We start from the raw sequence: 22,673 nt of genomic DNA on the forward strand, positions 1-22,673 counted from the left end.
CCCTTTCTTTCTCTATTTTTCTGTCTTTGTCCCTCTTTCACTTTCTCCTCTCTCTCTCTCTCTCTCTCTCTCTCTCTCCCTTTCTCACTCTCTCTGTCTCTACCGGTCTCTCTCTCTGTGTGTTTTGCCTCACTCAGTCTTTCTCCTTAGCATTATTTCTATTTATGTTTCCGTGTATTTGTTTCTATCTCTCATTCTCTCCTCTTTCTATATTTTTTTCTCTCCCTCTCTGTTTGTCTGTATCTTTCTCTCCTCCTCTCTCCATATTCATCTCTCTTAGTATCTTCATCTCTTTTGCTCTTGCTCTCTCTCTTTCTCTCTCTTTTCTCTCTCTCTCTCTCTCTCTCTCTCTCTCTCTGTGTCTTTTACTGGTCTCTCTCTCTTTGTTCTTTTTCCTCACTCTGTCTTACTCTGGTTCTTTCTCCCTAGCATTCAATCTTTTTCTCCTCCTCTCTCCATATTCCTCTCTCTTAGTATCTTCATCTCTCTCTCTCCCTCTCTCTCCCTCTCTCTCTCGCTCTCTGTCTCTACCAGTCTCTCTCTCTTTGAGTCTTTTTCCTCACTCTGTCTTACTCTGGCTCTTTCTCCCTAGCATTCAATCTTTTTCTCCTCCTCTCTCCATATTCCTCTCTCTTAGTATCTTCATCTCTCTCTCTCCCTCTCTCTCCCTCTCTCTCTCGCTCTCTGTCTCTACCAGTCTCTCTCTCTTTGAGTCTTTTTCCTCACTCTGTCTTACTCTGGCTCTTTCTCCCTAGCATTCAATCTTTTTCTCCTCCTCTCTCCATATTCCTCTCTCTTAGTATCTTCATCTCTCTCTCTCCCTCTCTCTCCCTCTCTCTCTCGCTCTCTGTCTCTACCAGTCTCTCTCTCTTTGAGTCTTTTTCCTCACTCTGTCTTACTCTGGCTCTTTCTCCCTAACATTATTTCTATTTATCTTTCCGTGTAGTTGTTTCTATCTCGCTTTCTCTCCTCTTTTATATTTTTCTCTCTCCCTCTCTGTTTGTCTGAATCTTTTTCTCCTCCTCTCTCCATATTCCTCTCTCTTAGTATCTTCATCTATTCTGCTCTCTCTCTCTCTCTCTCTCTCTCTCTCTCTCTCTCTCTCTCTCTCTCTCTCTCTCTCTCTCTCTCTCTCTCTCTCTCTCTCTCTCTCTCTCTCTCTCTCTCTCTCTCTCTCTCTCTCTCTCTCTCTTTGTGTCTCTCTCTCCATCTCTCCCTGTCTCTACCAGTCTCTCTCTCTCTCTTTGTGTATTTTTTTCACTCTGTTTTTTTCTTTTTCCTCTCTCCATATTCCTTTCTCCTAGTATCTTCATCTACTTTAATCTCTCTATCTCTCTTTCTCTCTTTCTCTCTCTCTCGCTCTCTCCTTCTCTCTGTGTGTCTCTCTCCCACTCTCTCTGTCTCTACCGGTCTCTTTCTCTTTGTGTAGTTTTCCTCACTTTGTCTAACTCTGGCTCTTTCTCCCTAACATTATTTCTATTTTTCTTTCCGTGTAGTTGTTTCTATCTCGCTTTCTCTCCTCTTTTATATGTTTCTCTCTCCCTCTCTGTTTGTCTGTATCCTTCTCTCCTCCTCTCTCCATATTCCTCTCTCTTAGTATCTTCATCTATTTTGCTCTCTCTGTCTCTCTCTCTTTCTCTTTCTCTCTTTCTCTCTCTTTCTCTGTCTCTCTCTCTCTCTCTCTCTGTGTCTCTCTCTCCCGCTCTCTGTCTCTACCGGTCTCTTTCTCTTTGTGTCTTTTTCCTCACTCTGTCTTACTCTGGCTCTTTCTCCCTAGTATTCGTTCTATTTAACTTTTTGTGTATGTGTTTCTATCTCTCTTTTTCCCTTCTTTCTATATTTTTCTCTCTCCCTCTGTTTGTCTGTATCTTTCTGTCTCTCCTCCTCTCTCCATATTCCTCTCTCTTAGTATCTTCATCTTTTTTTGCTCTATCTCTCTCCCTCTCTCTCTCTCTCCCTCTCTCTCCCTCTCTCTCTCTCTAACTATCTCTCTCTCTTTCTTTATCTCTCTCTCTCTCTCTCTTGAAAGTGATTGCGACTGGTCAATATGAGTGGCGTCATCTGTATTGTTTGCTTAGTGTATACAATTTTGAAAGTTTAAATTAGGTAGTGGTTTACTGTAGATTGACACAATGAAGGCTATTATAATACAGTACCGTTGTATATTTCTAAAAACAAAAATCTTAACTAATCTGGTGCATAATGTTTCATTGTTATTGGTATTATATTATTTCAAAATACATAAAATCTTATAGAGGTTTGCCAATCCAAAAGAGCCGGTTCTCCAAGAAAAGCTAGAGTTCCCATTACTAGAAACTACAACCTCATCAAAGCGAATATTTATCATCAACATATCATAAGCCGCTATCTCTGTAGAGAGACTGTGTGTTAGTTCATTCATGTATGCAAGTCAAAGAGCATAAGAAGATGTGACAAACAAAATATTGAATCCCCTTAACCTTCGTCTCGCACATATTCAGAGGATAATTACACAGGTCAGCCGTGATTGCAAAGATCACAAGAGCCATTTGTTGTTTGGGTTAAATGCTTTGTTGTGTATTGCAAAGACTCACACTTTATCTTCAGTGTAATTATACTCAAACAAACACAATTAATGCTTAAGGGTGATGATGGAGATAAGAGCTATTTCACAATGTCAATTGGAAAAAAATATTCAACAATGTATACTCAAAAGAACGTTACGCCGAAAGTTGTATGATCTAATTAACAGCCAAATGGCCTTAATTTGTGGTTAGTCAAGTCAAGTCACATTTATTTACAGAGCCCTTAATCACAAAAATGTCTCAAAGGACTGCACAGGATTACAATTTCACAATTGCACAATTACCTGATCTCAAACCAGCATGCGGGCAAGGAACAACTCAAAAACCTCAGTGTGAGAAAAAGAGAAGAGAAAAAGAGAAATCCCCCTTCCAGGATTGACCATTGTGAATCACAATTAGCATTACTGTACACAGAATAGTAAACACTAGGTAACATCTTGAAAATTTGTCTGGAAAGTGCATGACAGCAGCGACGCCCCCAGCCTGTAAACTAGTCCAGAAAGTCTATGACGGCCACAACGCAGTTTCCCATCTCTGCCAGCTGGTCCATGCAGGCGTTCACATGCTCCAGGTCAAACGCTGGTCCGCTGACTCATCTCCAAATCGTCCTTCTCCTTCGTATCACCACCAGGCAGGCAGTCAGAAAAAGACAGGACAATACAGAATACAAGGTGGGCATCAATCATAAGCTTTGGAATAGAAGTGTGTCTTAAGCCTTGATTTAAAAACTTCCATTGAGGTTGCAGATCTTATATCAGGAGGCAGGGAATTCCATAACACCGGGGCCCGGATGAAGAACGCTCTTGAGCCTGCAGACTTCTTGGCTCTCGGAGTCACAAGTAAACCGGCATTTTCCGAGCGCAGACAAAAGGGGAACATAGGGGAAAATCAAATCAGAGAGATAAGAGGGTGCAAGCCCATGCAAACATGTATATGTTAATAAGAGAACCCTAAAGTCACATCTTAAGTGGACTGGGAGCCAGTGCAAGTTGGCCAATACAGGAGTAATGTGCTCAAACTTTTTGGTCTTAGTCAAAAGTTTAGCTGCCGTATTCTGAACCAGCTGAAATAAATTGACACTTCTTCCCGCACTAGATGACTTTTCTTTTCTTTACAGATTTTTCCAAAGGAGCTGTTCATATTTTGAGACTTTTTTTTTTTTTTTACTGGCAGCCGCCATCTCCTGGCTTGTGTCGTCACTGCAACCTTTGTCAAGCTCATTACTTATGCGTATGCGTGCCTTTCCTAAACGCGCTGAAATACATTTTTTTCATCTTTCTTGATGTTTGGTTTGGCGTTTGTACTGTACTTGAAACAGACATTCCCTTACTCTGACCATGTTCATGTTACATTAACAAATAGAAGTAAAATTGTAACAAAAAAGAAACGAACGGACGAGCATGAAGTCACTTTACACCCCGAACCCCATTCCTTCTTACTAATGTGTTCCGTAACGGACCGTTTTGCTAAAATTCAGATACAATCAGATAGATATGGTGGAAAAAAATATATAAGAGGATTCCGAACTCAGTTGGGCATTGTTTACACATACCTGTACTTAAAAGGGAAAATATTATTATTTCAACTTTATAAGGACACTTCAAACGAAGCACCCTACCTTTAAAATCACACTGACTTCACTCAATGTACCGGTACACTTATTTAAAAAGACACGTTCAGACGGGAAGAACTTCATCTCATCTCATCAGCCGTACCGCGTATCCTCATTAGGGTCGCGGGGGGGCTGGAGCCCATCCCAGCCATCTCCGGGCAGTGGGCAGGGGACACCCTGAACTGGTTGCCAGCCAATCACAGGGCACGCGGGGACAGACAACTCATTAGCTCATTCACACCTGGGGACAATTTGGACCGGCCAATTCACCTGAAATGCATGTTTTTGGAACGTGGGAGGAAACCGGAGTGCCCGGAGGAAACCCACGCAAGCACGGGGAGAACATACAAACTCCGCACAGGAAGTCTGGAGCTGGATTTGAACCCACGACAGGTTCCCTTGACATGAACTGTGCCGCACAAACGCTAACCACTGCGCCGCCGTGCTGCCCGGGAAGAACTTATTTTAATTTAATTTTTACATAAAAAAGATTCTACTGACTAACTTTCGGAATGCCCCTTTTATGTAGTTAGTTAGTATATAGAGTTGATAATCAGGGTTGGGTAGGGTTACTTTAACTGGATTACTTTCAATTACTTCTGGATTGCTCCAATAGCAAATATGCTAATAAAAGACAAAATAAACTAAATATGAATACAATTACTAAATTTTGTGCCGGCTTGGGGAGTAACGGAAGACATGGAACGGCAAAAATGATGTTGGCAAGCTGTTTGGATTTATTTTCATTTTATTTCTGTCGCATTTTATGTTAGTTTTGCCGGAGATCGAAGAGATCAAAGCCAGGAGAGAAAGTTTACCACGTTTTGTGAGTCATAATTGTATTCATATTTAGTTTATTTTGTCTTTTATTAGCATATTTGGTATTGGAGTAATCCAAAAGTAATTGAAAGTAATCCAGTTAAAGTAACCCTACCTAACCCTGTTGGTAATTTGCACGAGTAACTGTTGGATTCCAACCTTCAATTTCTTCATTCAGCACTTTTTTTCCCGAATTGTGAATTTTGAAATGACAAATTATTTGAACATTTATTGTCCAGCTCTATTTTAGGGTAACCTCCTCTACCCAATATATGAGCATCAATGCATTGGCACGCTCAAATGTTTAAGTCCTTGCGGCGTCTTGCACAGATATGATTTGTGCTTGATCACCGTTTGCCAAAGAGCAAATAAGAGATGACTTTTTACAAGTACGGTATGTTTTTTTAACAGACTGTGTTGCGAGCGTGTTGCTAGCGTGTTGCTACCATTAACTGCCCGGATGAAAGTTATATTATCATTATTAAAGCTTTGAAAACTTTCTCGGTGTACCGTCTTTCTTTGTAAATATGTGTAACCATGTATAATATGTATTTGCAACTGTATATTTTTGTAATGTATTTATTTGTATTTATTTTGGACACTTATTCTGACGGGCGAATTAAAAAGAAGGGGTGTAACAAACGCGGGCTGACGGGAAGTGGAGGCTGGTAAAGGTGAGTGTTTGTGGACACGGCGGACAATAGTGGATATATATTTTTCCCACCCTTACCAAGTCTTATGCTAAACAGCCAAAAAAGTTTAAAAACTAACCTGTGTAATAGAGTGGCTCCTATTGAGAATATTTAGTTTAAGAACTTCCTGTAGTAATGTGGTTAGCTCTCTCAACTGGCGTTTCGTTGTTAATGCTACTAAATAAAAGATGATAATTCACGTAGGGTGTCAGTAACACAATTTGAAAGTTTTATCTTCTGTGAAGATTTTTTAGAATGGGTGAGACAGAAAGCAAACCACTTTGCAACTTTATCTTTCAGGCAAAAAAGACAGAAACCTCAACAGTATTTTGCTTTCCAAGGTAGCAACAGACCTGATTACGCTTTATTCCAGGCTAAACCCCAATCAGTGTTAAAAGCCGCATGCTTAAGTTAAAGAATGAAACTCAATGTTTTCTCTGTACAAGCCTCACCGAAATTTAAGCCCCAGCCGTAAAAATAAACTACCGTAAATTCCGGACTACAAAGCGCACCTGATTATAAGCTGCACCCACCACATTTTCAGAGGAAAACCGATTTTGTAAATACACAAGCTGCACCTGTATATAAGCCGCGTGCGCCCACGTTAAATAATTGTAACACAAACATTAAATTGATCCAGACCCGACTTCAAGTCCCGCGGTTGAAACTAAATGTCCTTCATTGAAGTACACAGTCCAAAAATCACAGCCGGCAAAATGAACGGAAAATGATACCGGTACTTAAGGTTTGATGCAGACCTGCAGAGTCCGGGTCCCGTTGAAACTAATCCAAGGAAAAAAAGTCTATATTTCCAAAGGTAAGGGTGAGAAAAATATATATCCACTATTGTCAGCCGCGACAACAGGTCTCACTCACCTTTACCCCACTTCCCGTCAGCCCGCGTTTGCTCCGCCTCTCTTTTTCAATTCGCAAAACATATCAGAATAAATGTCTCAAATAAATAAATTACAAAAATATACAGTTGCAAATACATATTATACATGGGTTACACATATTTACAAAGAAAGACGGTACACCGAGAGAGTTTTCAAAGCTTTAATAGTAATAATAATATAACTTTCATCCCAAACGGTGCCTGACAGGGCAGTTAATGGTAGCAACACGCTCCCAACACAGTAAACGGGTCTGTTAAAAAACATACCATACTTGTAAAAATCACGGTAAACCGTTCTCATCTTCCTCCTTAGAACTGAAGCCATCAAAGTCATCTTCCTTAGTGTCGGAAAGAAACTTTGTCATATAGACGTCGTCCCACGCTCCCGCAGCCTCACTCGCGCGGTCACTGTCGCTGGTGTGCCCTTCTCTCCGTCACGCAGCAGACCGGCTTTTCTGAACCCGTTGGTGATGGTGGATTTTTTGATGCTGCCCCACGCTGTCAGGATCCACTGGCAGACTTGCGAAAAAGTTGCCTTTCGCATGCGGCCAGTTTTAGTGAAGTTGCAGTCTTCCTCGGCGCATATATTCCACCGGTCTAAATCTTAACTTTTGTACTCGAGCGCCGCTGGCGTCCGTTAGAAAAATTACATAAATTGGCCCCATCACTAAATAGGCCGCAGGGTTGAACGTTTGGGGAAAAAATAGCGGCTTATAGTCAGGAATTTAAGTCCTGTCCACTTTCTACATTTCAAGCCCGGTGCACACTTTGCACCACACAACACAGGGAATTTGTCCTTAACGCATTTGGCTGAAGAATTCCAATAGCACAGTTCCCCCACACACCAGATGCCGTTTCCAGCTACAGCTTTCAGTTCTGCTCGAGAAGTTTACTTCAAGTGTTTTTATTTTGACCATTCTAGATGGCGATTTTACAGATGAGCACATATTTACTACTGCACTGAAAAAGATACATGGCTGCGTCACCTTAAATGTTATATTTCTAGACGACAGCGCCAAGGCAACTATAATATGGATAATAGTGCCTGAATGCAACACAGATGTGTCTTTTTATACTTTTGCCATTGGTGGTTTCTGCGGTAAAGGACCAATTTGCATTTACTAGTCATCATTTGTCAAAGATTGAAAGAAACTTCCGCAACCTGACATTGGCAATGATGATACAAAAGCAAACTGTTGCGTTTTCAATTCGGATGTAATAATTGAAAACTTCAACAAAAGTTGAATAGTGAGTGGGTTGAAATACTTCAAATAAGTACAGTAAAACCTCTTGTTTTGCTCCTGTTACATACAACATGAATAATGTTGGTAAAAATGTTGACTGATTTATCCAAAGGGACATAATAAATGTTTCCAGACATTACTGTGCTTGCTTTGAAAATAAGAAAAACTCATAGTGTCACAGACCAGAACGGACACAGGACTCAATTGCATGCGTTTCTCAGATTTTATTGAAAGAGAGTGGGAGTAAGGCTTGCTCGATTGTTTGATCCGAAGACTGGCGGAGAGCGGGATCGAGCAAGGCGGGGTTGACACTTCCGTGTCGAAAGAAGGCAGGCGGGAATGGCACGTCGTTTGACCAGGGCTGGAGATCGGAGGCGATGTCGAGTTTGTAATAGTAGTCGTAGGCAGGCGGCAGGCAAAACAGGCGTAGTCAGGTTCGGAAACGGGTCGAAAAACGGGAATGAGGTAGGAAACAGGTTTTAACAGGGACGAAGTCGTACGGGAACGCTCATTGTGTGAAACACAACAGCTCGCAACGATCTGACAGAGGGACTGAAGTCGGGGGCTTAAGAAGGGTGGGGCCACCAATCAGCTTGTCCGGGCTGTTGGCGCCAATCAAGCTGCCACAGGTGTTCCAAATAGGGCAATTATGACACACAGTTTCCTTCGGTGCTGCCCAAAAAAAAAAAAAAAAAAAAAAAAGAAGAGTTTTACCATATTCTAAGCCGCAGTGTGCAATACAGAGCAAAAAAGTAGCGGCTTGTAGTCTGGAATTAACGATAGTTGGCTGATGGGGAACAGTATTGATGTTTTTTTATATTTATCGCTGGTTGTTTAAACACCAAGCTTCGGTCCCGTGGTGTAATCATTAGCTCTCTGTACTTTGAATCCAGCGTTCCGAGTTTTGACCTTGGCGGGACCTCATACTTTAGAGCGGCAGTAGCTCAGGAGGTAAAGCGCTCGTTTTTGGATCAAGAGGTCTCAGATTCAATTCCCAGGCCCTCCGTGTTAGATGTCTGAATCCCTAATGCCCCCCAAAATCAGGTAGTTGCCTAGCATGACTGACGCTGCTATCGGTATGTGAGTGTGTGTGAATGGGTGAAGCGTGAAGCAAATTGTAATGAAATGAAATGATCTGCTTTTATATAGCACTTTTCAAGTCAATAAAGACTTCCCAAAGCGCTTTACAGTGTGCTTCACATTTCCCAATAGCGGCCGTGCATCCATGAAAGGCGCCAACCTGTCACAATCACCCGGATCGGGAACACCTGTGCTCAGGATTCCACGCCAACAGCCAGGACAGCAGATTGGCGCACCCTGTCCATTTAAATCCTCAGCTTCCGGAAACAAGCTGTCTGATCGTACTATGCTACCTGTTGCCATCTGCTCAGAAAGCCGGTACTTCTGACTCTTTGCCTGCCTCCTGTTTTTCTACTTGATCTCCGTTGCCGACCCGTTTCCGAATTTGCCTACGACCTGCCCTGCCCATCTGATTCCTGATCACATTTCCGAACACTACGACATCCTTCTTCTCCAGCCCCAACCAACAACACGACGATTCCGCCTGTCCGCGACCATTCCCGCCAAGCCTTCGCCCGCCTGTCAAGCTTCATCAATCCGTCAAACAACGGATCGAAGAATCACGCCTTGTCATTCCTTCCTCCCAATAAAAACCAAGAAACGAGTGCAAGTGATCTCAGTTTTCCTTCTGTCCCGCCTGACACAACCAGCTTATTGGGGTTCAGTGTCTTACCCAAGGACACTTCGACATGTAACACAGAGGAGCCGGGATTCGGACCTGAGATCTCTTGATCCCAAGACGAGTGCTCCACCTCCTGGCTTCCCAAAGCGCTTTACAATGTGCTTCACATTTACCCATTCACCCACACCCACACACCAATAGCGGCGGTGCAGCCATGCAAGGTGCCAACCTGCTTATTGGGGGCATTAGGGGTTCAGTGTCTTACCCAAGGACACTTTGACATGTAACACGGAGAAGCCGGGATTCGAACCTGCGATCTCTTGATCCCAAGACAAGTGCTCTACCTCCTGGCTTCCCAAAGCGCTTTACAATGTGCTTCACATTTACCCATTCACCCACACTCACACATCAATAGCGGCGGTGCAGCCATGCAAGGTGCCAACCTGCTTATTGGGGGCATTAGGGGTTCAGTGTCTTACCCAAGGACACTTTGACATGTAACACGGAGGAGCCGGGATTCGAACCTGCGATCTCTTGATCCCAAGACGAGCGCTGTACCTCCTGAGCTAATGCCGCCCCAATTGTACATTGTTCTGGGAGGCCTTATTGACTTCAGAACCGTTATTAAAAAAACATTTACATTAACAGCAAATGAAATACTATAAATAAATAACTAAGTTTGGAGCAATCTTCCCCACACGTTTATTGGAAACAATTGGAAAAGCAAAGCAAGCCTTAAACCTGTTGACTGTCAATTCCCTTCCGAAGAGCCGTATTTAGTCGCTGCAGGTCGTCGATTAGTTGTTGCTGCTAATTATTTGACGCTTAATCCGTGAGTCTTTTGTCAAATGGCTCACGGCGGGGCTGGAAACGTCTCCATCGCCGTGTTGCACCCGCTTCTCTTACCCACCCTGAACACCTCTAAGCAATTAATCATCAACCCCACCAAAAAAGAAAAAACAGCCTGGGTCGGGATTAATGAACTCCTATCTCAAGTTATCACATTGAGTGGATTATCCAAGCAAATGTGAGTCCACATTTACAGTGTGCATAATTTTTCTCGCTCGGTCGCTGTAAGTGAATTCTAAACCCAATTATGGCTTATGTGATCCATTAGAAACAGAGAATTTGAAGTTAATGAAAAATGACAAATGCAACCGGGATGTAAAAGATAATGGCAAATGAACATGGCGATTTTACTGAGTCGTTCACAGGGAAATCCATGTAATCCTTCCGTGAGAACACGAAGGTTTTCTCCCATTCGCTGATAAGATTTCCCACTGGACCAAAAAAAGAAGAAAAAAAGAAGCAACCCCCAACCTGCACTCCACATATTGGAATTGATTCTCAGGTCTGCAGCCCTCCACATATTTAGCTCAGAGCTAATTGCGACAGGCAAGAGCTTTTCTCTGCAGCGACAATAAGAAAGGCCACAGAGGAGCCATGCAGGTACGCCATCATTCTAAGAAGGTTGGCGTCAAATTGTGCTGTCCAAACCGCTTGGCTCCACAAAGTGACAGGGCAACAAATGAAGTTGTTGCCTATATGCTCAAGATATTGACTCTAACCTCAGATAGAAGCATGTGTGCATACCTTTCCTAAGTATATTTTGTTTAGGTTTGTTTCAAAATGAGAAGAAAACCATGTACCGTAAATTCCGGACTATAGATTATAAGCCGCAGCCACCACATTTTGAGAGGAAAACCGATTTTGTACTTACACAAGCCGCACCTGTATATAAGCCGCATGCGCCCACATTAAAAAAAAGAACACAAACACAAAATTAACCCAGACCCGAATTTAAGTCCCGCGATTGTAACTAAATATCCTTCATTAAAGTACACAGTCCAATAATCACAGCTGGCAAAATGAACAGAAAATGATACCGGTACTTAAGGTTTGATGCAGACCGGCAGAGTTCGGGTCTCGTTGAAAGTAATCCAAGGAAAAAAGTGTATATTTCCAAAGGTAAGGGTGGGAAAAATATATATCCACTATTGTCCGCCGTGTCCACAAACACTCACCTTTACCGGCCCCCACTTCCCGTCAGCCCGCGTTTGTTACACCCCTTCTTTTTAATTCGCCCGTCCAAAACATATCAGAATAAGTGTCCAAAATAAATACAAATAAATACATTACAAAAATATACAGTTGCAAATACATATTATACATGGTTACACATGTTTACAAAGAAAGACGGTACACCGAGAGAGTTTTCAAAGCTTTAATAATGATAATATAACTTTCATCCGGGCAGTTAATGGTAGCAGAACGCTAGCAACACGCTCGCAACACAATAAACGTGTCTGTTAAAAAAAACATACCGTACTTGTAAAAATCACGGTAAACCGTCCTCATCTTCCTCCTTAGAACTGAAGCCATCAAAGTCGTCTTCCTCAGTGTCGGAAAGAAACAGTGTCATATAATAATAATAATAATAATAATTTTCTTGTATTGTCATTCTGTGTAACAATGTACACAGAACGAAATGTCGATTGCACCTGACCCGTTGTAGCGAGCCGATGCAGCCGCAGCCAACAGAGGGCGCCGTCGACCACTTTTTAAGTCTTAGGAATGACTCGGCCGGGGCGCGAACCACCGACCTCCCAGTCTCAAAGCGGGCGCCTTACCATCTAGGCTACTGAGCTGGTATAGACGTCGTCCCACGCTCCCGCAGCCTCACTCGCGCTGTCACAGATGGATGCAGTGTAGCCGGCTTTTCGGAACCCGTTGATGGTGGATTTTTTGATGCTGCCCCACGCTGTCAGGATCCACTGGCAGACTTGGGAAAAAGTTGCCTTTCGCATGCGGCCAGTTTTAGTGAAAGATTTCTCGCCGCTATTCAAGCCAAGAAATTGCAGTCTTCCTCGGCGCATAAATTCCACCCGTCTAAATCTTACCTTTTGTACTCGAGCGCCGCTGGCGGCCTTTAGAAAACTTACATAAATCGGCCGCATCACTGAATAAGCCGCAGGGTTGAAAGTTTGGGGAAAAAGTAGCGGCTTATTGTCCGGAATTTACGGTAACTAAATTACCGTAAGGGGAAGTTAGGAATATAAGCGTCACTATTCTTATACAATGTATACAAGCTATTTACTAAACAAAAGCTACATTTTGTTAAAGGTGCTGTCCAGAAGTTGAAACTTTGCTACTCGATGTCACCATCTCCTGGATTAAAGTCATGATCACAACCCCAGGAATCTCATTCCTCAAGTATTAATAAACTCTTTTGTCTTTTTAATCCTTTTTGGAGTTTGAATTGGTGTTCAGACTGTATTCGAAACAGGCCTTTTCTTATTTTTATCATCTGGTCTGTCGAAAATATTTGCAAATTCATTTCTTGGAACGACTTTGATTTTTCTTTAAAAAGCTTAATCCATCATGTTAACAGGAGAGGATGGGATAAAGTTTCACATGAAGTCATACGGGTTTATTTGGTTAATCGGTTTGCTGTCATTTGGCATTTAGTTTTACTACATTTTCATTTTTTTTTTTTTTTTTTAGAAAAAAACAAACAAACAAAAATATTCTGTTCTTGGTCCTTGCTGGTTAGCTAAGGAATAGTGAACATGATACAATTCTTGTTGACTTGAATGTGGTTTAGGCCTTTTCAGTCAGATTTAAACATTTCCATTGAGGTTGCAGATCAGATCTCAGGGGGAAGAGCATTCAACAGCACAGGTGCTCGGATGGAGAACGCTCTCGAACCTGCGGAACTCTTCCTGGCTCGTAGACCAACGCTTTCAGAACGGAACATAGGGGGAAATTAAATCTGAAAGATATGAGGGAGCAAGTCCTTGCATGATTTTGTATAATACCAAGAGAACCTTGAAATCACATCTAAAGCTAACAGGGAGCCAATGCAGGTTAGCTAAAATCGGCGTAATGTGATCAAACTTTCTTGTATTAGTTAATAGCCTCGCTGCAGCATTTTGTACTAGCTGAAGACTCTTGATTTTGGAGTTTGGGAGACCGGAGAGTAGTGCATTACAGTAGTCGAGACGGGAAGTAACAAACGTGTGAATTGTAATCTCCGCATCTGACGGAGACAGCATAGGACGAATTTTAAAGCAGAAATTTTCTTCACGTGTGTTTGAAAGGATAAATCGGGGTCAAATATGACACCTACATTTTTAACTGAATCACTCAGGGTGATGTGACAATTGTCAATGTTCTCAGCAGTTTTTGAGAACAAGTCACGGCATTTAGATGGACCAATAAGTAACATTTCGGTCGTTTCAGAGTTAAGACGAAACCCTTTAAGGGTACCCTTAAGTTTCCTGCAGCACATGAGATAAGGTCTGGCTACGCATTGGTTGAAAAACACTAAATTGTTCTCACGTCTTGCTTGTGTCCCAGATCAAGAGCGGATCGGGAAAGATTCTAACTACGAGCAAGAAGGCAAGGTGCAGTTTGTGATCGACGCCGTCTACGCTATGGCCCACGCCTTGCACAACATGCACCGGGAGCTATGCCCGGGTAAGGTGGGCCTTTGCCCCAAGATGGACCCCATCAATGGCACGCACCTTCTTCAGCACATACGCCGTCTCAACTTCAAAGGTCAGTTGGTGGGGCACTTCCGTAACCTTTTTGGAGAGGGTCTTGGGGCAAGGTATCAAGTTAAATAATGAAAATCATCGTTTGACCTTTTGCCAATTACAACAGTAGCAATTTTTAATATCTTGCTATGTTTCAGTTAAGTACCCAATACCTGCAAAAATGTATTAAGCTTCTACTCAATGTGCATCTACTGGTATTTTTGAAGATACATGCCTAATTTAAGGGTATGTTACCGATAGGGGTATCAGCTGGCAGTTCCATCAGAGGAATACAAATATAAACATATTCCAATAATGGGTATTATTTTACGATTGAAATGAATTTTTGCCCTAAACTTGTCAGAGGGACCAGAACAGAACAGGAAACCCCAGAGCGTTCGTTACAGTTCTTTATTTAGGGAAGCGTACAGGGCTAGCGGGAGACGCGATGGCTGTCGGACGTCAGCAGCGGAACAGGGAAGGTAGTTTCGGAACACGTAGCCAATCGGAGTACGGAAGTCTAGCAGGTCAAGTTTACCGGGGCTGGAGAGAAGATCGTAGCGTGGGATGGAAGCAGGTCGGATCGGAGGCAGGCAGAATCAGGTAAACAGATCAAGACGGAACAGGTAATCAGCAGAGTCATACAGGGTACAAACGTAATCCTCAGACGAAGGGGTCTGGGCGTAGCGTGCTTAAAAAGGGAGAATTAGCCAATCAGAGGGCGTCCACGTGATTGCCCCAGGTGACTTCAGTTAGCAATCACGACAAAACTATCAAGCATTTTTGGTGTTCGGAAATTTTACATACCAGTGGTATCATCATCTGGTATCAGTATAAATGACAATTTCAAAGTTATGAGTCTGTCTTGAAATGAGTCTGAAAAAAGGTCAAGTATTCCCAAATCTGTGGATTTTATACATTTTGTTACATCATCACAACATATATAGCACCATCCCTAAACAGTAAACTAACCAGTGTTAATCTACACTTATCGATAAGGGACGTTTGTTTATGCCCAACACTGATTACCGCCCCCTAGCTGAAGTTTCCCAAAGCTTCCAAAGGCCCCCACTTTGCAAACTCGAATTAGGATTGCCTAAAACCAACAGCCTTACCAACACCTATGTCATGCCACAAGAGGCAAGACAAACAATTCTAAAGGCTTCCGGGTAGATTTATGACCTTAGTAACAGTAATGGCTAAATACTGAATGGTTAAATGTGTAAATGTGAAAGCACAAATCAGGAAGCAAGAAGCACAATCAGGGAAAAGCAATAAAAGAAAGCTGAAAGACAATTTGGAATTATTTCATGGCAACAGTAGAATTACATTACATGATTCAGCTATATTTTTTAGGCCAGCAGAGGAGGCCTTGCAGGCCCTGACAGCCAACCACTGATTGATTTAGAGTTGCAATGTAGGTGAAAACCTTTTTTGGTTGATGAGGGGAAGTTTGATAGGGTTTAGGTAACAGTATCATCATCAGTATCATTGGAAAGATATGGATTTACTTAACCAGATTTCAGGTAGATTTGTAATCAGTTCCAGGGAATACACTCAGGGTTAGGATAGAATTAGTAGAGCAATGGTTATTTTTTTTTTAGTTTTAGTCCATCTCAACTGGGTGTTCTCAAGTCAAGAATAGTAACATTTGTTTGTATAGCCATCTCTTAATCACAAACAGTCTTAAACAACGTTCCCCCCTAAGCTGCGCACGTGCGCAATTGCGCAATGCTTGCACATTCTCAGCGCACATGAAAATCTTGCCAGCTCACAAAAATCAGGGCTCGACATTGCTAATTAAGAAGCAAATTAAGTCAAAGTTACAGTGCATGAAGGTAAAAATACAAGGGTTCCCCTGACGTTGTGTTGTAAATGCGGTATTTTGAAGTCAAGGTCGAAGTAGAACGAAATTGAGTAAAGTCAGTAGTGTTTTTCGAGAACCGGCTTTTTCGGCTCGGCTCACTCTTTCGGGTCAAAAACGTCTCTTTAGGGTGTTTTTGCTTCTTTCATCCCTATATGACCAAATATTATGTAAAATTATGCACAAAATGACTTAAAGGAAGGGGGGGATGGAACAAAAAAGAAAAAAAATACCAAAATTAAAAAGTAGTGAAAAGCTGAGAAAAAAAAAACAAAAGGAAGAGAAAAAGGAAGGAAAAAATCTGAAAAAAGCCAGAAAAAAGAAAAGAAAGAAACAGAGGGAAAAAAGTAAATAGAGAACAAAAAAAAAGTAACAGCTAGGAAAAAAATAAACACAATGCGATTTGTTTAAAGGAATTAAAAGAAAAAAAACAGGAAAAAGAAGAAAAAGTTTGTGTTGCATTCAAATAATTTCCAATTATACCAAGTCAATCTTGTTGCCAACATTGTACTTCCACTAAAAAATGTGATTAAATACAGTTGTGTATCGTGCAACCGACTCAATAAGCCCCCAAAAATGTTAGTGTTATGCGACAAAACATACCAGGAAAAAAGAGAAATGGAAATCTTGTGAAAGAATTGTTGTAAAAACAAATGATGTTTGTAGGCCCTGCAACTTTTGCAATAATACATTAGTCAATTCATTCAAAAGTGAAAAAATCGTTGCATTGCCGGAAACTCAGCAAAATGTAACGTGATGTCAAGTTTTGGACATGTTTGATCATGACTTAGTTGCCACACTTGGGATTGCCGTTGCTCACTCTTGTTTCAAGCATGCTCACTGACTTTGTGTGAACGCTCAGACACATGGAAAATTATAGGGAACATTGGTTTTAAACATCACCTGATCTGAAACCTTCATTTGGGCAAGTAAAAAAACACAAACTACAAAACCTCAGCATAAGGAAAATTAACAACCTATCGTGGTATTACTATGTTGTTACCATGTCGTAATAATAATTAGTAGGGATACAATAGGCTCAGTCAACCACTAAAACATCTTCCCTGTATAAAGACAAATAGTGATGTTCATATCAATTTTCAGTCCAAGAATTTAGTATGGATTTAAATGATTGTATTAAATGTTCTACACAGAGGATGAAGACGATTTGCCACATTAATTATTTAAAACACACATAAGCTCAGGAGTCACCAATCAATTTGAAATTTAAGCTACTTTTCTGTTACTGATTAGCACACAGGGCCAAGACATTGGTCAACATATCTAAATCAACATGGGTTATGTTATTACTGTCAGGAAACGGGCCAGGAAGCAGGAAGACGGAACTCACATACGTAGACGATCCATCACTTTAATTAGGAAATAAAAGTTGTCCAACACACAAACAGACCAAAGACAAAACAAAACAAGTTCAAAGGTAATCAAAATTACAAACTAGGCATTACACGGATCAAACAGGCATGAACAGGTCTTCAACAAGGTAAAGCAATGGTCTGGCAACGGGCAGTCCCAAAATTAGCGTTTAAGTACTCCAAAAGCAATCAGTTCAATGAGTCTCAGCCGGTGTCAAGGGGCGGGGCCAGCTGGGTGCCATGACGACCGTGCAGGACATGGCAATTACCACGTCATTAGCATGTTTTAACTTATTATGACCCCTTACTTTACGAGTTGTGATGTATGTGACATAAAAAGCGTTGATGCATTTGTAAGCTTAAATTAAATATATTTCTATCCCACTTTACCTTGTGAAGGACCAGATTTTTTCAATCTGACATTACTGATTAGCACAGAGGGCCAAAACATTGGTCAACATATCTAAATCAACAATATGTCATGTTATTACCATGTCATTAGCATGTTTTAACTTATTATGACCCCTTACTTTAAGAGTTGTGATGTATGTGATGTAAAAAACGTTGATGCATCTGTAAGCTTAAATTAAATATATTTCTATCCCACTTTACCTTGTGAAGGACCAGATTTTTTCAATCTGACCTGATGGATCTTTACCAAAGCCTTGAAAAAGGCAAAACGGGATCTCTGAGTAGCCTTATGCATAATTAAAATGTATACGTTACACCAGACTTAAAACCGGTCGAAAATCAGAGGGTAAATCGAGATACATTACAATCGCGCAATCTGCCGCGGAAATGGTATTTAGTTCCTGAGTGTACTATTTTATTGCTGCGTGATACTGCCTTACTGCCAAAATTGTTGTATGTGTTGCTGGGCTGCAATATTCTGTGGTGCCAGACAGTGAATTACAGTGGAACCTCGGTTCTCGACCATAATCCGTTCCAGAACCCTGTTCGAAAACCGATTTGTTCGATCACCGAAATCATTTTTCCCATTAAAAATAATGTAAATCGTTTTAATCTGTTCCAACACCCTGAATGTTTACGTTGAATGTTTAACGTAATCATAAAGCATAACCCAGGCTAATCTCAACATGAACGTGTAAAAATAAAAAAAATCAGGTCGTTTACAAGTCATATAGCACCCGGGTCTCCGCAACAAGTGGTGAGCGGTTCATCGGGAAGGGGGCTCCGTTCCAACACCCTCAATGTTGGGCTCCGTTCCAACACCCTGAATGTTTAACGTAAACTTAAAGCTAACCCAGGCTAATCGTACGTTCGCGTTATCGTAATCTTATGAATAGGATCTCTTACCTTTGTGGTGGTCAGCAGAAGGCGCTCGCACACCTTCATATTTTGCTATTATTTCTTTCTTAATTGCAATAGTTGTACGCACTACTTTTCTTTTTTCACCTGTAGCAACTTTCTTCGGAGGCATAATAAGGGGCTAAAACACCCGTACGCTGCTCAGCATCGCACCCTAGCATACGCACACACGCATTACCGGCGTTCGAACTCCGATTTTTTGACCGAACAGCAAAGCAAGAATTTCTCGAAATTTTTGGTCGGACACCCATTTGTTCGAGCTGAGAGGCGTTCGAAAACCGAGGTTCCACTGTATAAAAAAAATAACATATGCTAAAGAAATGAGCTTGGTGGGCGTATACTGAGTAGTTTGTGGGAGGTATATTATTCATATTGATCTGTAGCCTAACAAATAGCAAAGGAAATACTGTGTTTAGAACACGAGGGGGGTCAATGATGTTTCTTTTAGAGTCTTCAGTGTTATTTATCAGATGTTGTGCTTATGCATCTCAGGATCACGGGACTTGGAGAACTAGTTTGTAATATGATCATTTAAATGTGTCTCATTGGCCGTTTATCTAGCTAGCGTGTATCCCCTGACATCTGCCGTGCAGACACTTGCCTGAAGGAAGTCTTGACTTTCATTTGGCCCCTTTTGAGGTTTTTGGAGGTATGCAGGGGAAAGGGCTTGAAGTGCTTGTGATTAGACAAGCCTGGGAGAGATGCAAGAAAGTTAGCCATCACCAAACAGAAAGATACCCTAAAGGTCCAATTACACTGTTATCCATGATAACGATGTGCCTGCACCATATTTTCTTTTTGGGGAAAAAAAAAACTGCTGCAGTGACCTTTTAAAAACCAAAGTTTGAGCATGTTTTCAGTAAAATTTGCCTTAAATGCTTTTTCGTCCTATGAAAGTACTAAGATGATTTAAAGCAGTGGTGTCATAGGCTACATTCACACTGTAGAGCTTAATGCTTAATTCCAAATTTTTGGTGAAATCCCAATGTTTTTGTGAGATTGTTCACATTACTAACTAAATGTTACTTGAAATGAAATGATCTGCATTTATATAGCGCTTTTCAAGAAAGTGTTTTACAGTGTGCTCCACATTTCCCAATAGCGGCCTTGTATTGCAGCCATGTAAGACGCTAACCTGCTTATTGGGGGATCAGGGGTTCAGTGTCTTACCCAAGGACACTTCGACATGTAACACGGACGAGCCGGGATTCGAACTGGGATCCCTTGATCCCAAGACTGTCAGACAGGACGAAAGGAAGACTAAAATCACTTGCGCTCGTTTCTTGGTTTTATTGAAAGGAAAGAAATGACAAGGTGGGATTCTTCGATCCGTTGGTTGGTGGATTGACGGAACTTGACAGGCGGGTGAAAGCTTGACGGAAATGGTCGCGGACAGGCGTAATCGTAGTGTTCGGAAAAGAGTTCAGGTGTCAGACGGGCAGGGCAGATTACAGAAACGGGTCGGCAACGGAGATCAATCAGAAGAAAACAGGGAGCAGGCAAAGAGTCAGAGGTACGGGCTTACTGGGCTGAAGGCAACAGGTAGCATGAGTACAATCAGACAAAGTGTTACCGGAAGCTGGGGATTTAAATGTACAGGGTGCGCCAATCAGCTGTCCTGGCTGTTGGCGCCAAAACCTGAGCACAGGTTGACTTCTGCTCTGTAGATCCTCTTCAACATTCGCTCCTCCCCATAATAATACATTATAAATGGTAAGATTAAACAACCCGAAAAGCCATTTGGAGCCAAAAGAGTCAAGTCATTTGAGTGAGTCAGGCTGAAAAAGCCAGTTTTCTAAAATGAATTAGAATTCCCATTTCTACAAAGGACCAGTCAAATTAGATTTAACATATAAAACTTACTTTATATTGTTTACCGCTGAGTGTTATTGCATTGCATTCTGTACTGTTTATTTTTGTTGCACTTCAAGTGAAGGATACATCTGTTGCTGGTGAGGAGCAGTGTTCATTTTACCTGTGAAAAGTCATGGATCCCGGGGACTCGCATGCTCAAAAATCTATGTGTCCCAACAGAGACCTATGGGTCCCCAAAATTTAGTGTTATCGAGGTTGAAATCGTAAATCGATGACAAATATATAATATAAATCTATATATTAATTCAGTTTTAATCATCAAAATATGAATTCATTTTCTGCATCAAATTATTGTTGGTAATATACCAATTACAATAATAACCACAAACCTGTCTTTTTTTATTTTCTCCTTTTATACTTCCTTTTTTTTTCTTAACTTCTTTATACAACATAATTCGTAATATCAATCATCAAAGCAAGTGAGCTGTTTGAGAGCCGGCTATTTTTAATTAGTTGAGCCAAAAAAGCCAGTTCTCTAAAAATAGACTTCCTTTCACTACACAAAGAGATCTCATAGGCTGAGATCGGCATGCAGACGAAAACTGGAACCGCGAGACCAAAACAACAATGGCGGATCTGCCTGATGAAAAGTTTGGAGTGCAGTAAATCTTTGTTACAAAAAAGTAATCGGATAATAATGACAATTTTGAGGCAAAAAAGTTGAGTCTGGGACGCAGGATCTTTACTGTGCATATGCCAATAAACACTTTGAATTGAATTGAATTTTAAAATACACACATCACAGAAACATCAAGATCAGTCTGAAACAAGATACGGGAAAAATTATAAAGGCGAGGTAGCTCACCAAAGTCGTCTTGCAGCCATCACCTTCAATAATAATACGCAACCATGGTTCTCTTACATCCGTGAGTATAGTAAGTCCAACCGTGTAAAATATCTACACACTCCTGAACATGCAATGCCAAAAAATGACCCAACCGAGTTTGCTGAGCAAAAATTTTATTTTAAAGGGTAAAGGACAATTGGGCACACCCGTGCCAGTTGGGGCCCTCTCGTTGTGGGAGCTATGCCAGACTCTAACAATTAACCTAAAGAATTGTTTGATCTTTAAACATTGGTTTCAAGTACTGCAGAGTGAAATAAAATATGCAATGATTCCTAGTGAATAATACAGCAATGTATCCAGATTATCTCAAGTGTCTTAGATATCCTTCTCGTGCTCCAGATCCATCTTGCGGGCCTTCACTACGACATAGTGCTGTAAAAGAATGGTTAGTGATTGTGTCTAATTCTCCCGTAAAGCCTCACTAAAGGTAAATAAACAAACCGTGAAAATCACGGTCTTTTCTTGAAAAGACATGGTTTACTGATCCATCAAACCTTAGATCAGGGGTCTCCAACCTTTTTGAGGCTGAGAGCAACCTCAATGGCACGGGGTAACACAAAGATCACTTTGATAACGCTCTTCCAAAACAAGAATTTTCATTTGATTCGAAAATTCATTAGTTACATTTTTTGTCTGTCACGAAGTGGGTCGGGAAGCAGAAAGTTGGAACTCATTTGCGTAGACGATCCGTCACTTTGATTGAGAAAGAAAAGTTGTCCAACACACAAACGGACCAAAAACAAAACAAAGCAGGCTCAAATGCAGGCAAAACTACAGACTAGGCATTTAACGGGATTAAACAGAACTTGCAGGAATCTCTCAGAATGTCACACCGAAGTGAGACAAAGTCCAACAAGCACAACAAGGATAAACAGGTATTAAACAGGCATGGACATGTTTTCAACAAGGGTAAACAATGATCTGGCAAAGGACAGTTCCAAAAGGCAAGTTTAATTACCCACAGCAGTAATCAGGAAAATGCAGGTCAGCCCTTGTCAAGGGGCGGGGCCAGCTGGGCGCCATGACAACCGTGCAGGGCATGACACTGTCCTACTGATATTTTACGTGTTCTTCACCTTTCCAATTGTTTCAATTACAAATGCTCAAAAGGAAACAAAAAAAGAAAAACTTTCACAACATTTTGCAGGAAATCACATCCATTTTTTCAAGACGCTATCATCAGTTTCATCAACTCTTCACTATGTTTGTACAAATTATGTTGGAACAGAAACAAAACTTTTTTAAAATAAAATGAAAATAAAATATCACATTTCTAATAATCTCTAACTATTCATCCATCCATCCATCATCTGCACAGA

At 41.3% G+C, this 22,673-nt stretch overlaps 1 protein-coding gene across 1 annotated transcript in view; it reads left to right on the forward strand.

The window, feature by feature from the left end:
* The window catches only part of LOC148364764 (metabotropic glutamate receptor 4-like), a 445,635-nt gene that overhangs the window by 351,077 nt on the left and 71,885 nt on the right, over nt 1-22,673 (forward strand). Inside the window, exon 7 of the mRNA XM_088338975.1 lies at nt 13,888-14,088. Within this exon, the coding sequence (XP_088195101.1) occupies nt 13,888-14,088 (201 nt within the window). The remainder of the gene's footprint in view (nt 1-13,887; nt 14,089-22,673) is intronic.

Source organism: Urocampus carinirostris, chromosome 6, assembly GCF_059441175.1.
Source record: "Urocampus carinirostris isolate Australia breed hairy pipefish chromosome 6, RoL_Ucar_1.0, whole genome shotgun sequence".
Taxonomy (NCBI): domain Eukaryota; kingdom Metazoa; phylum Chordata; class Actinopteri; order Syngnathiformes; family Syngnathidae; genus Urocampus; species Urocampus carinirostris.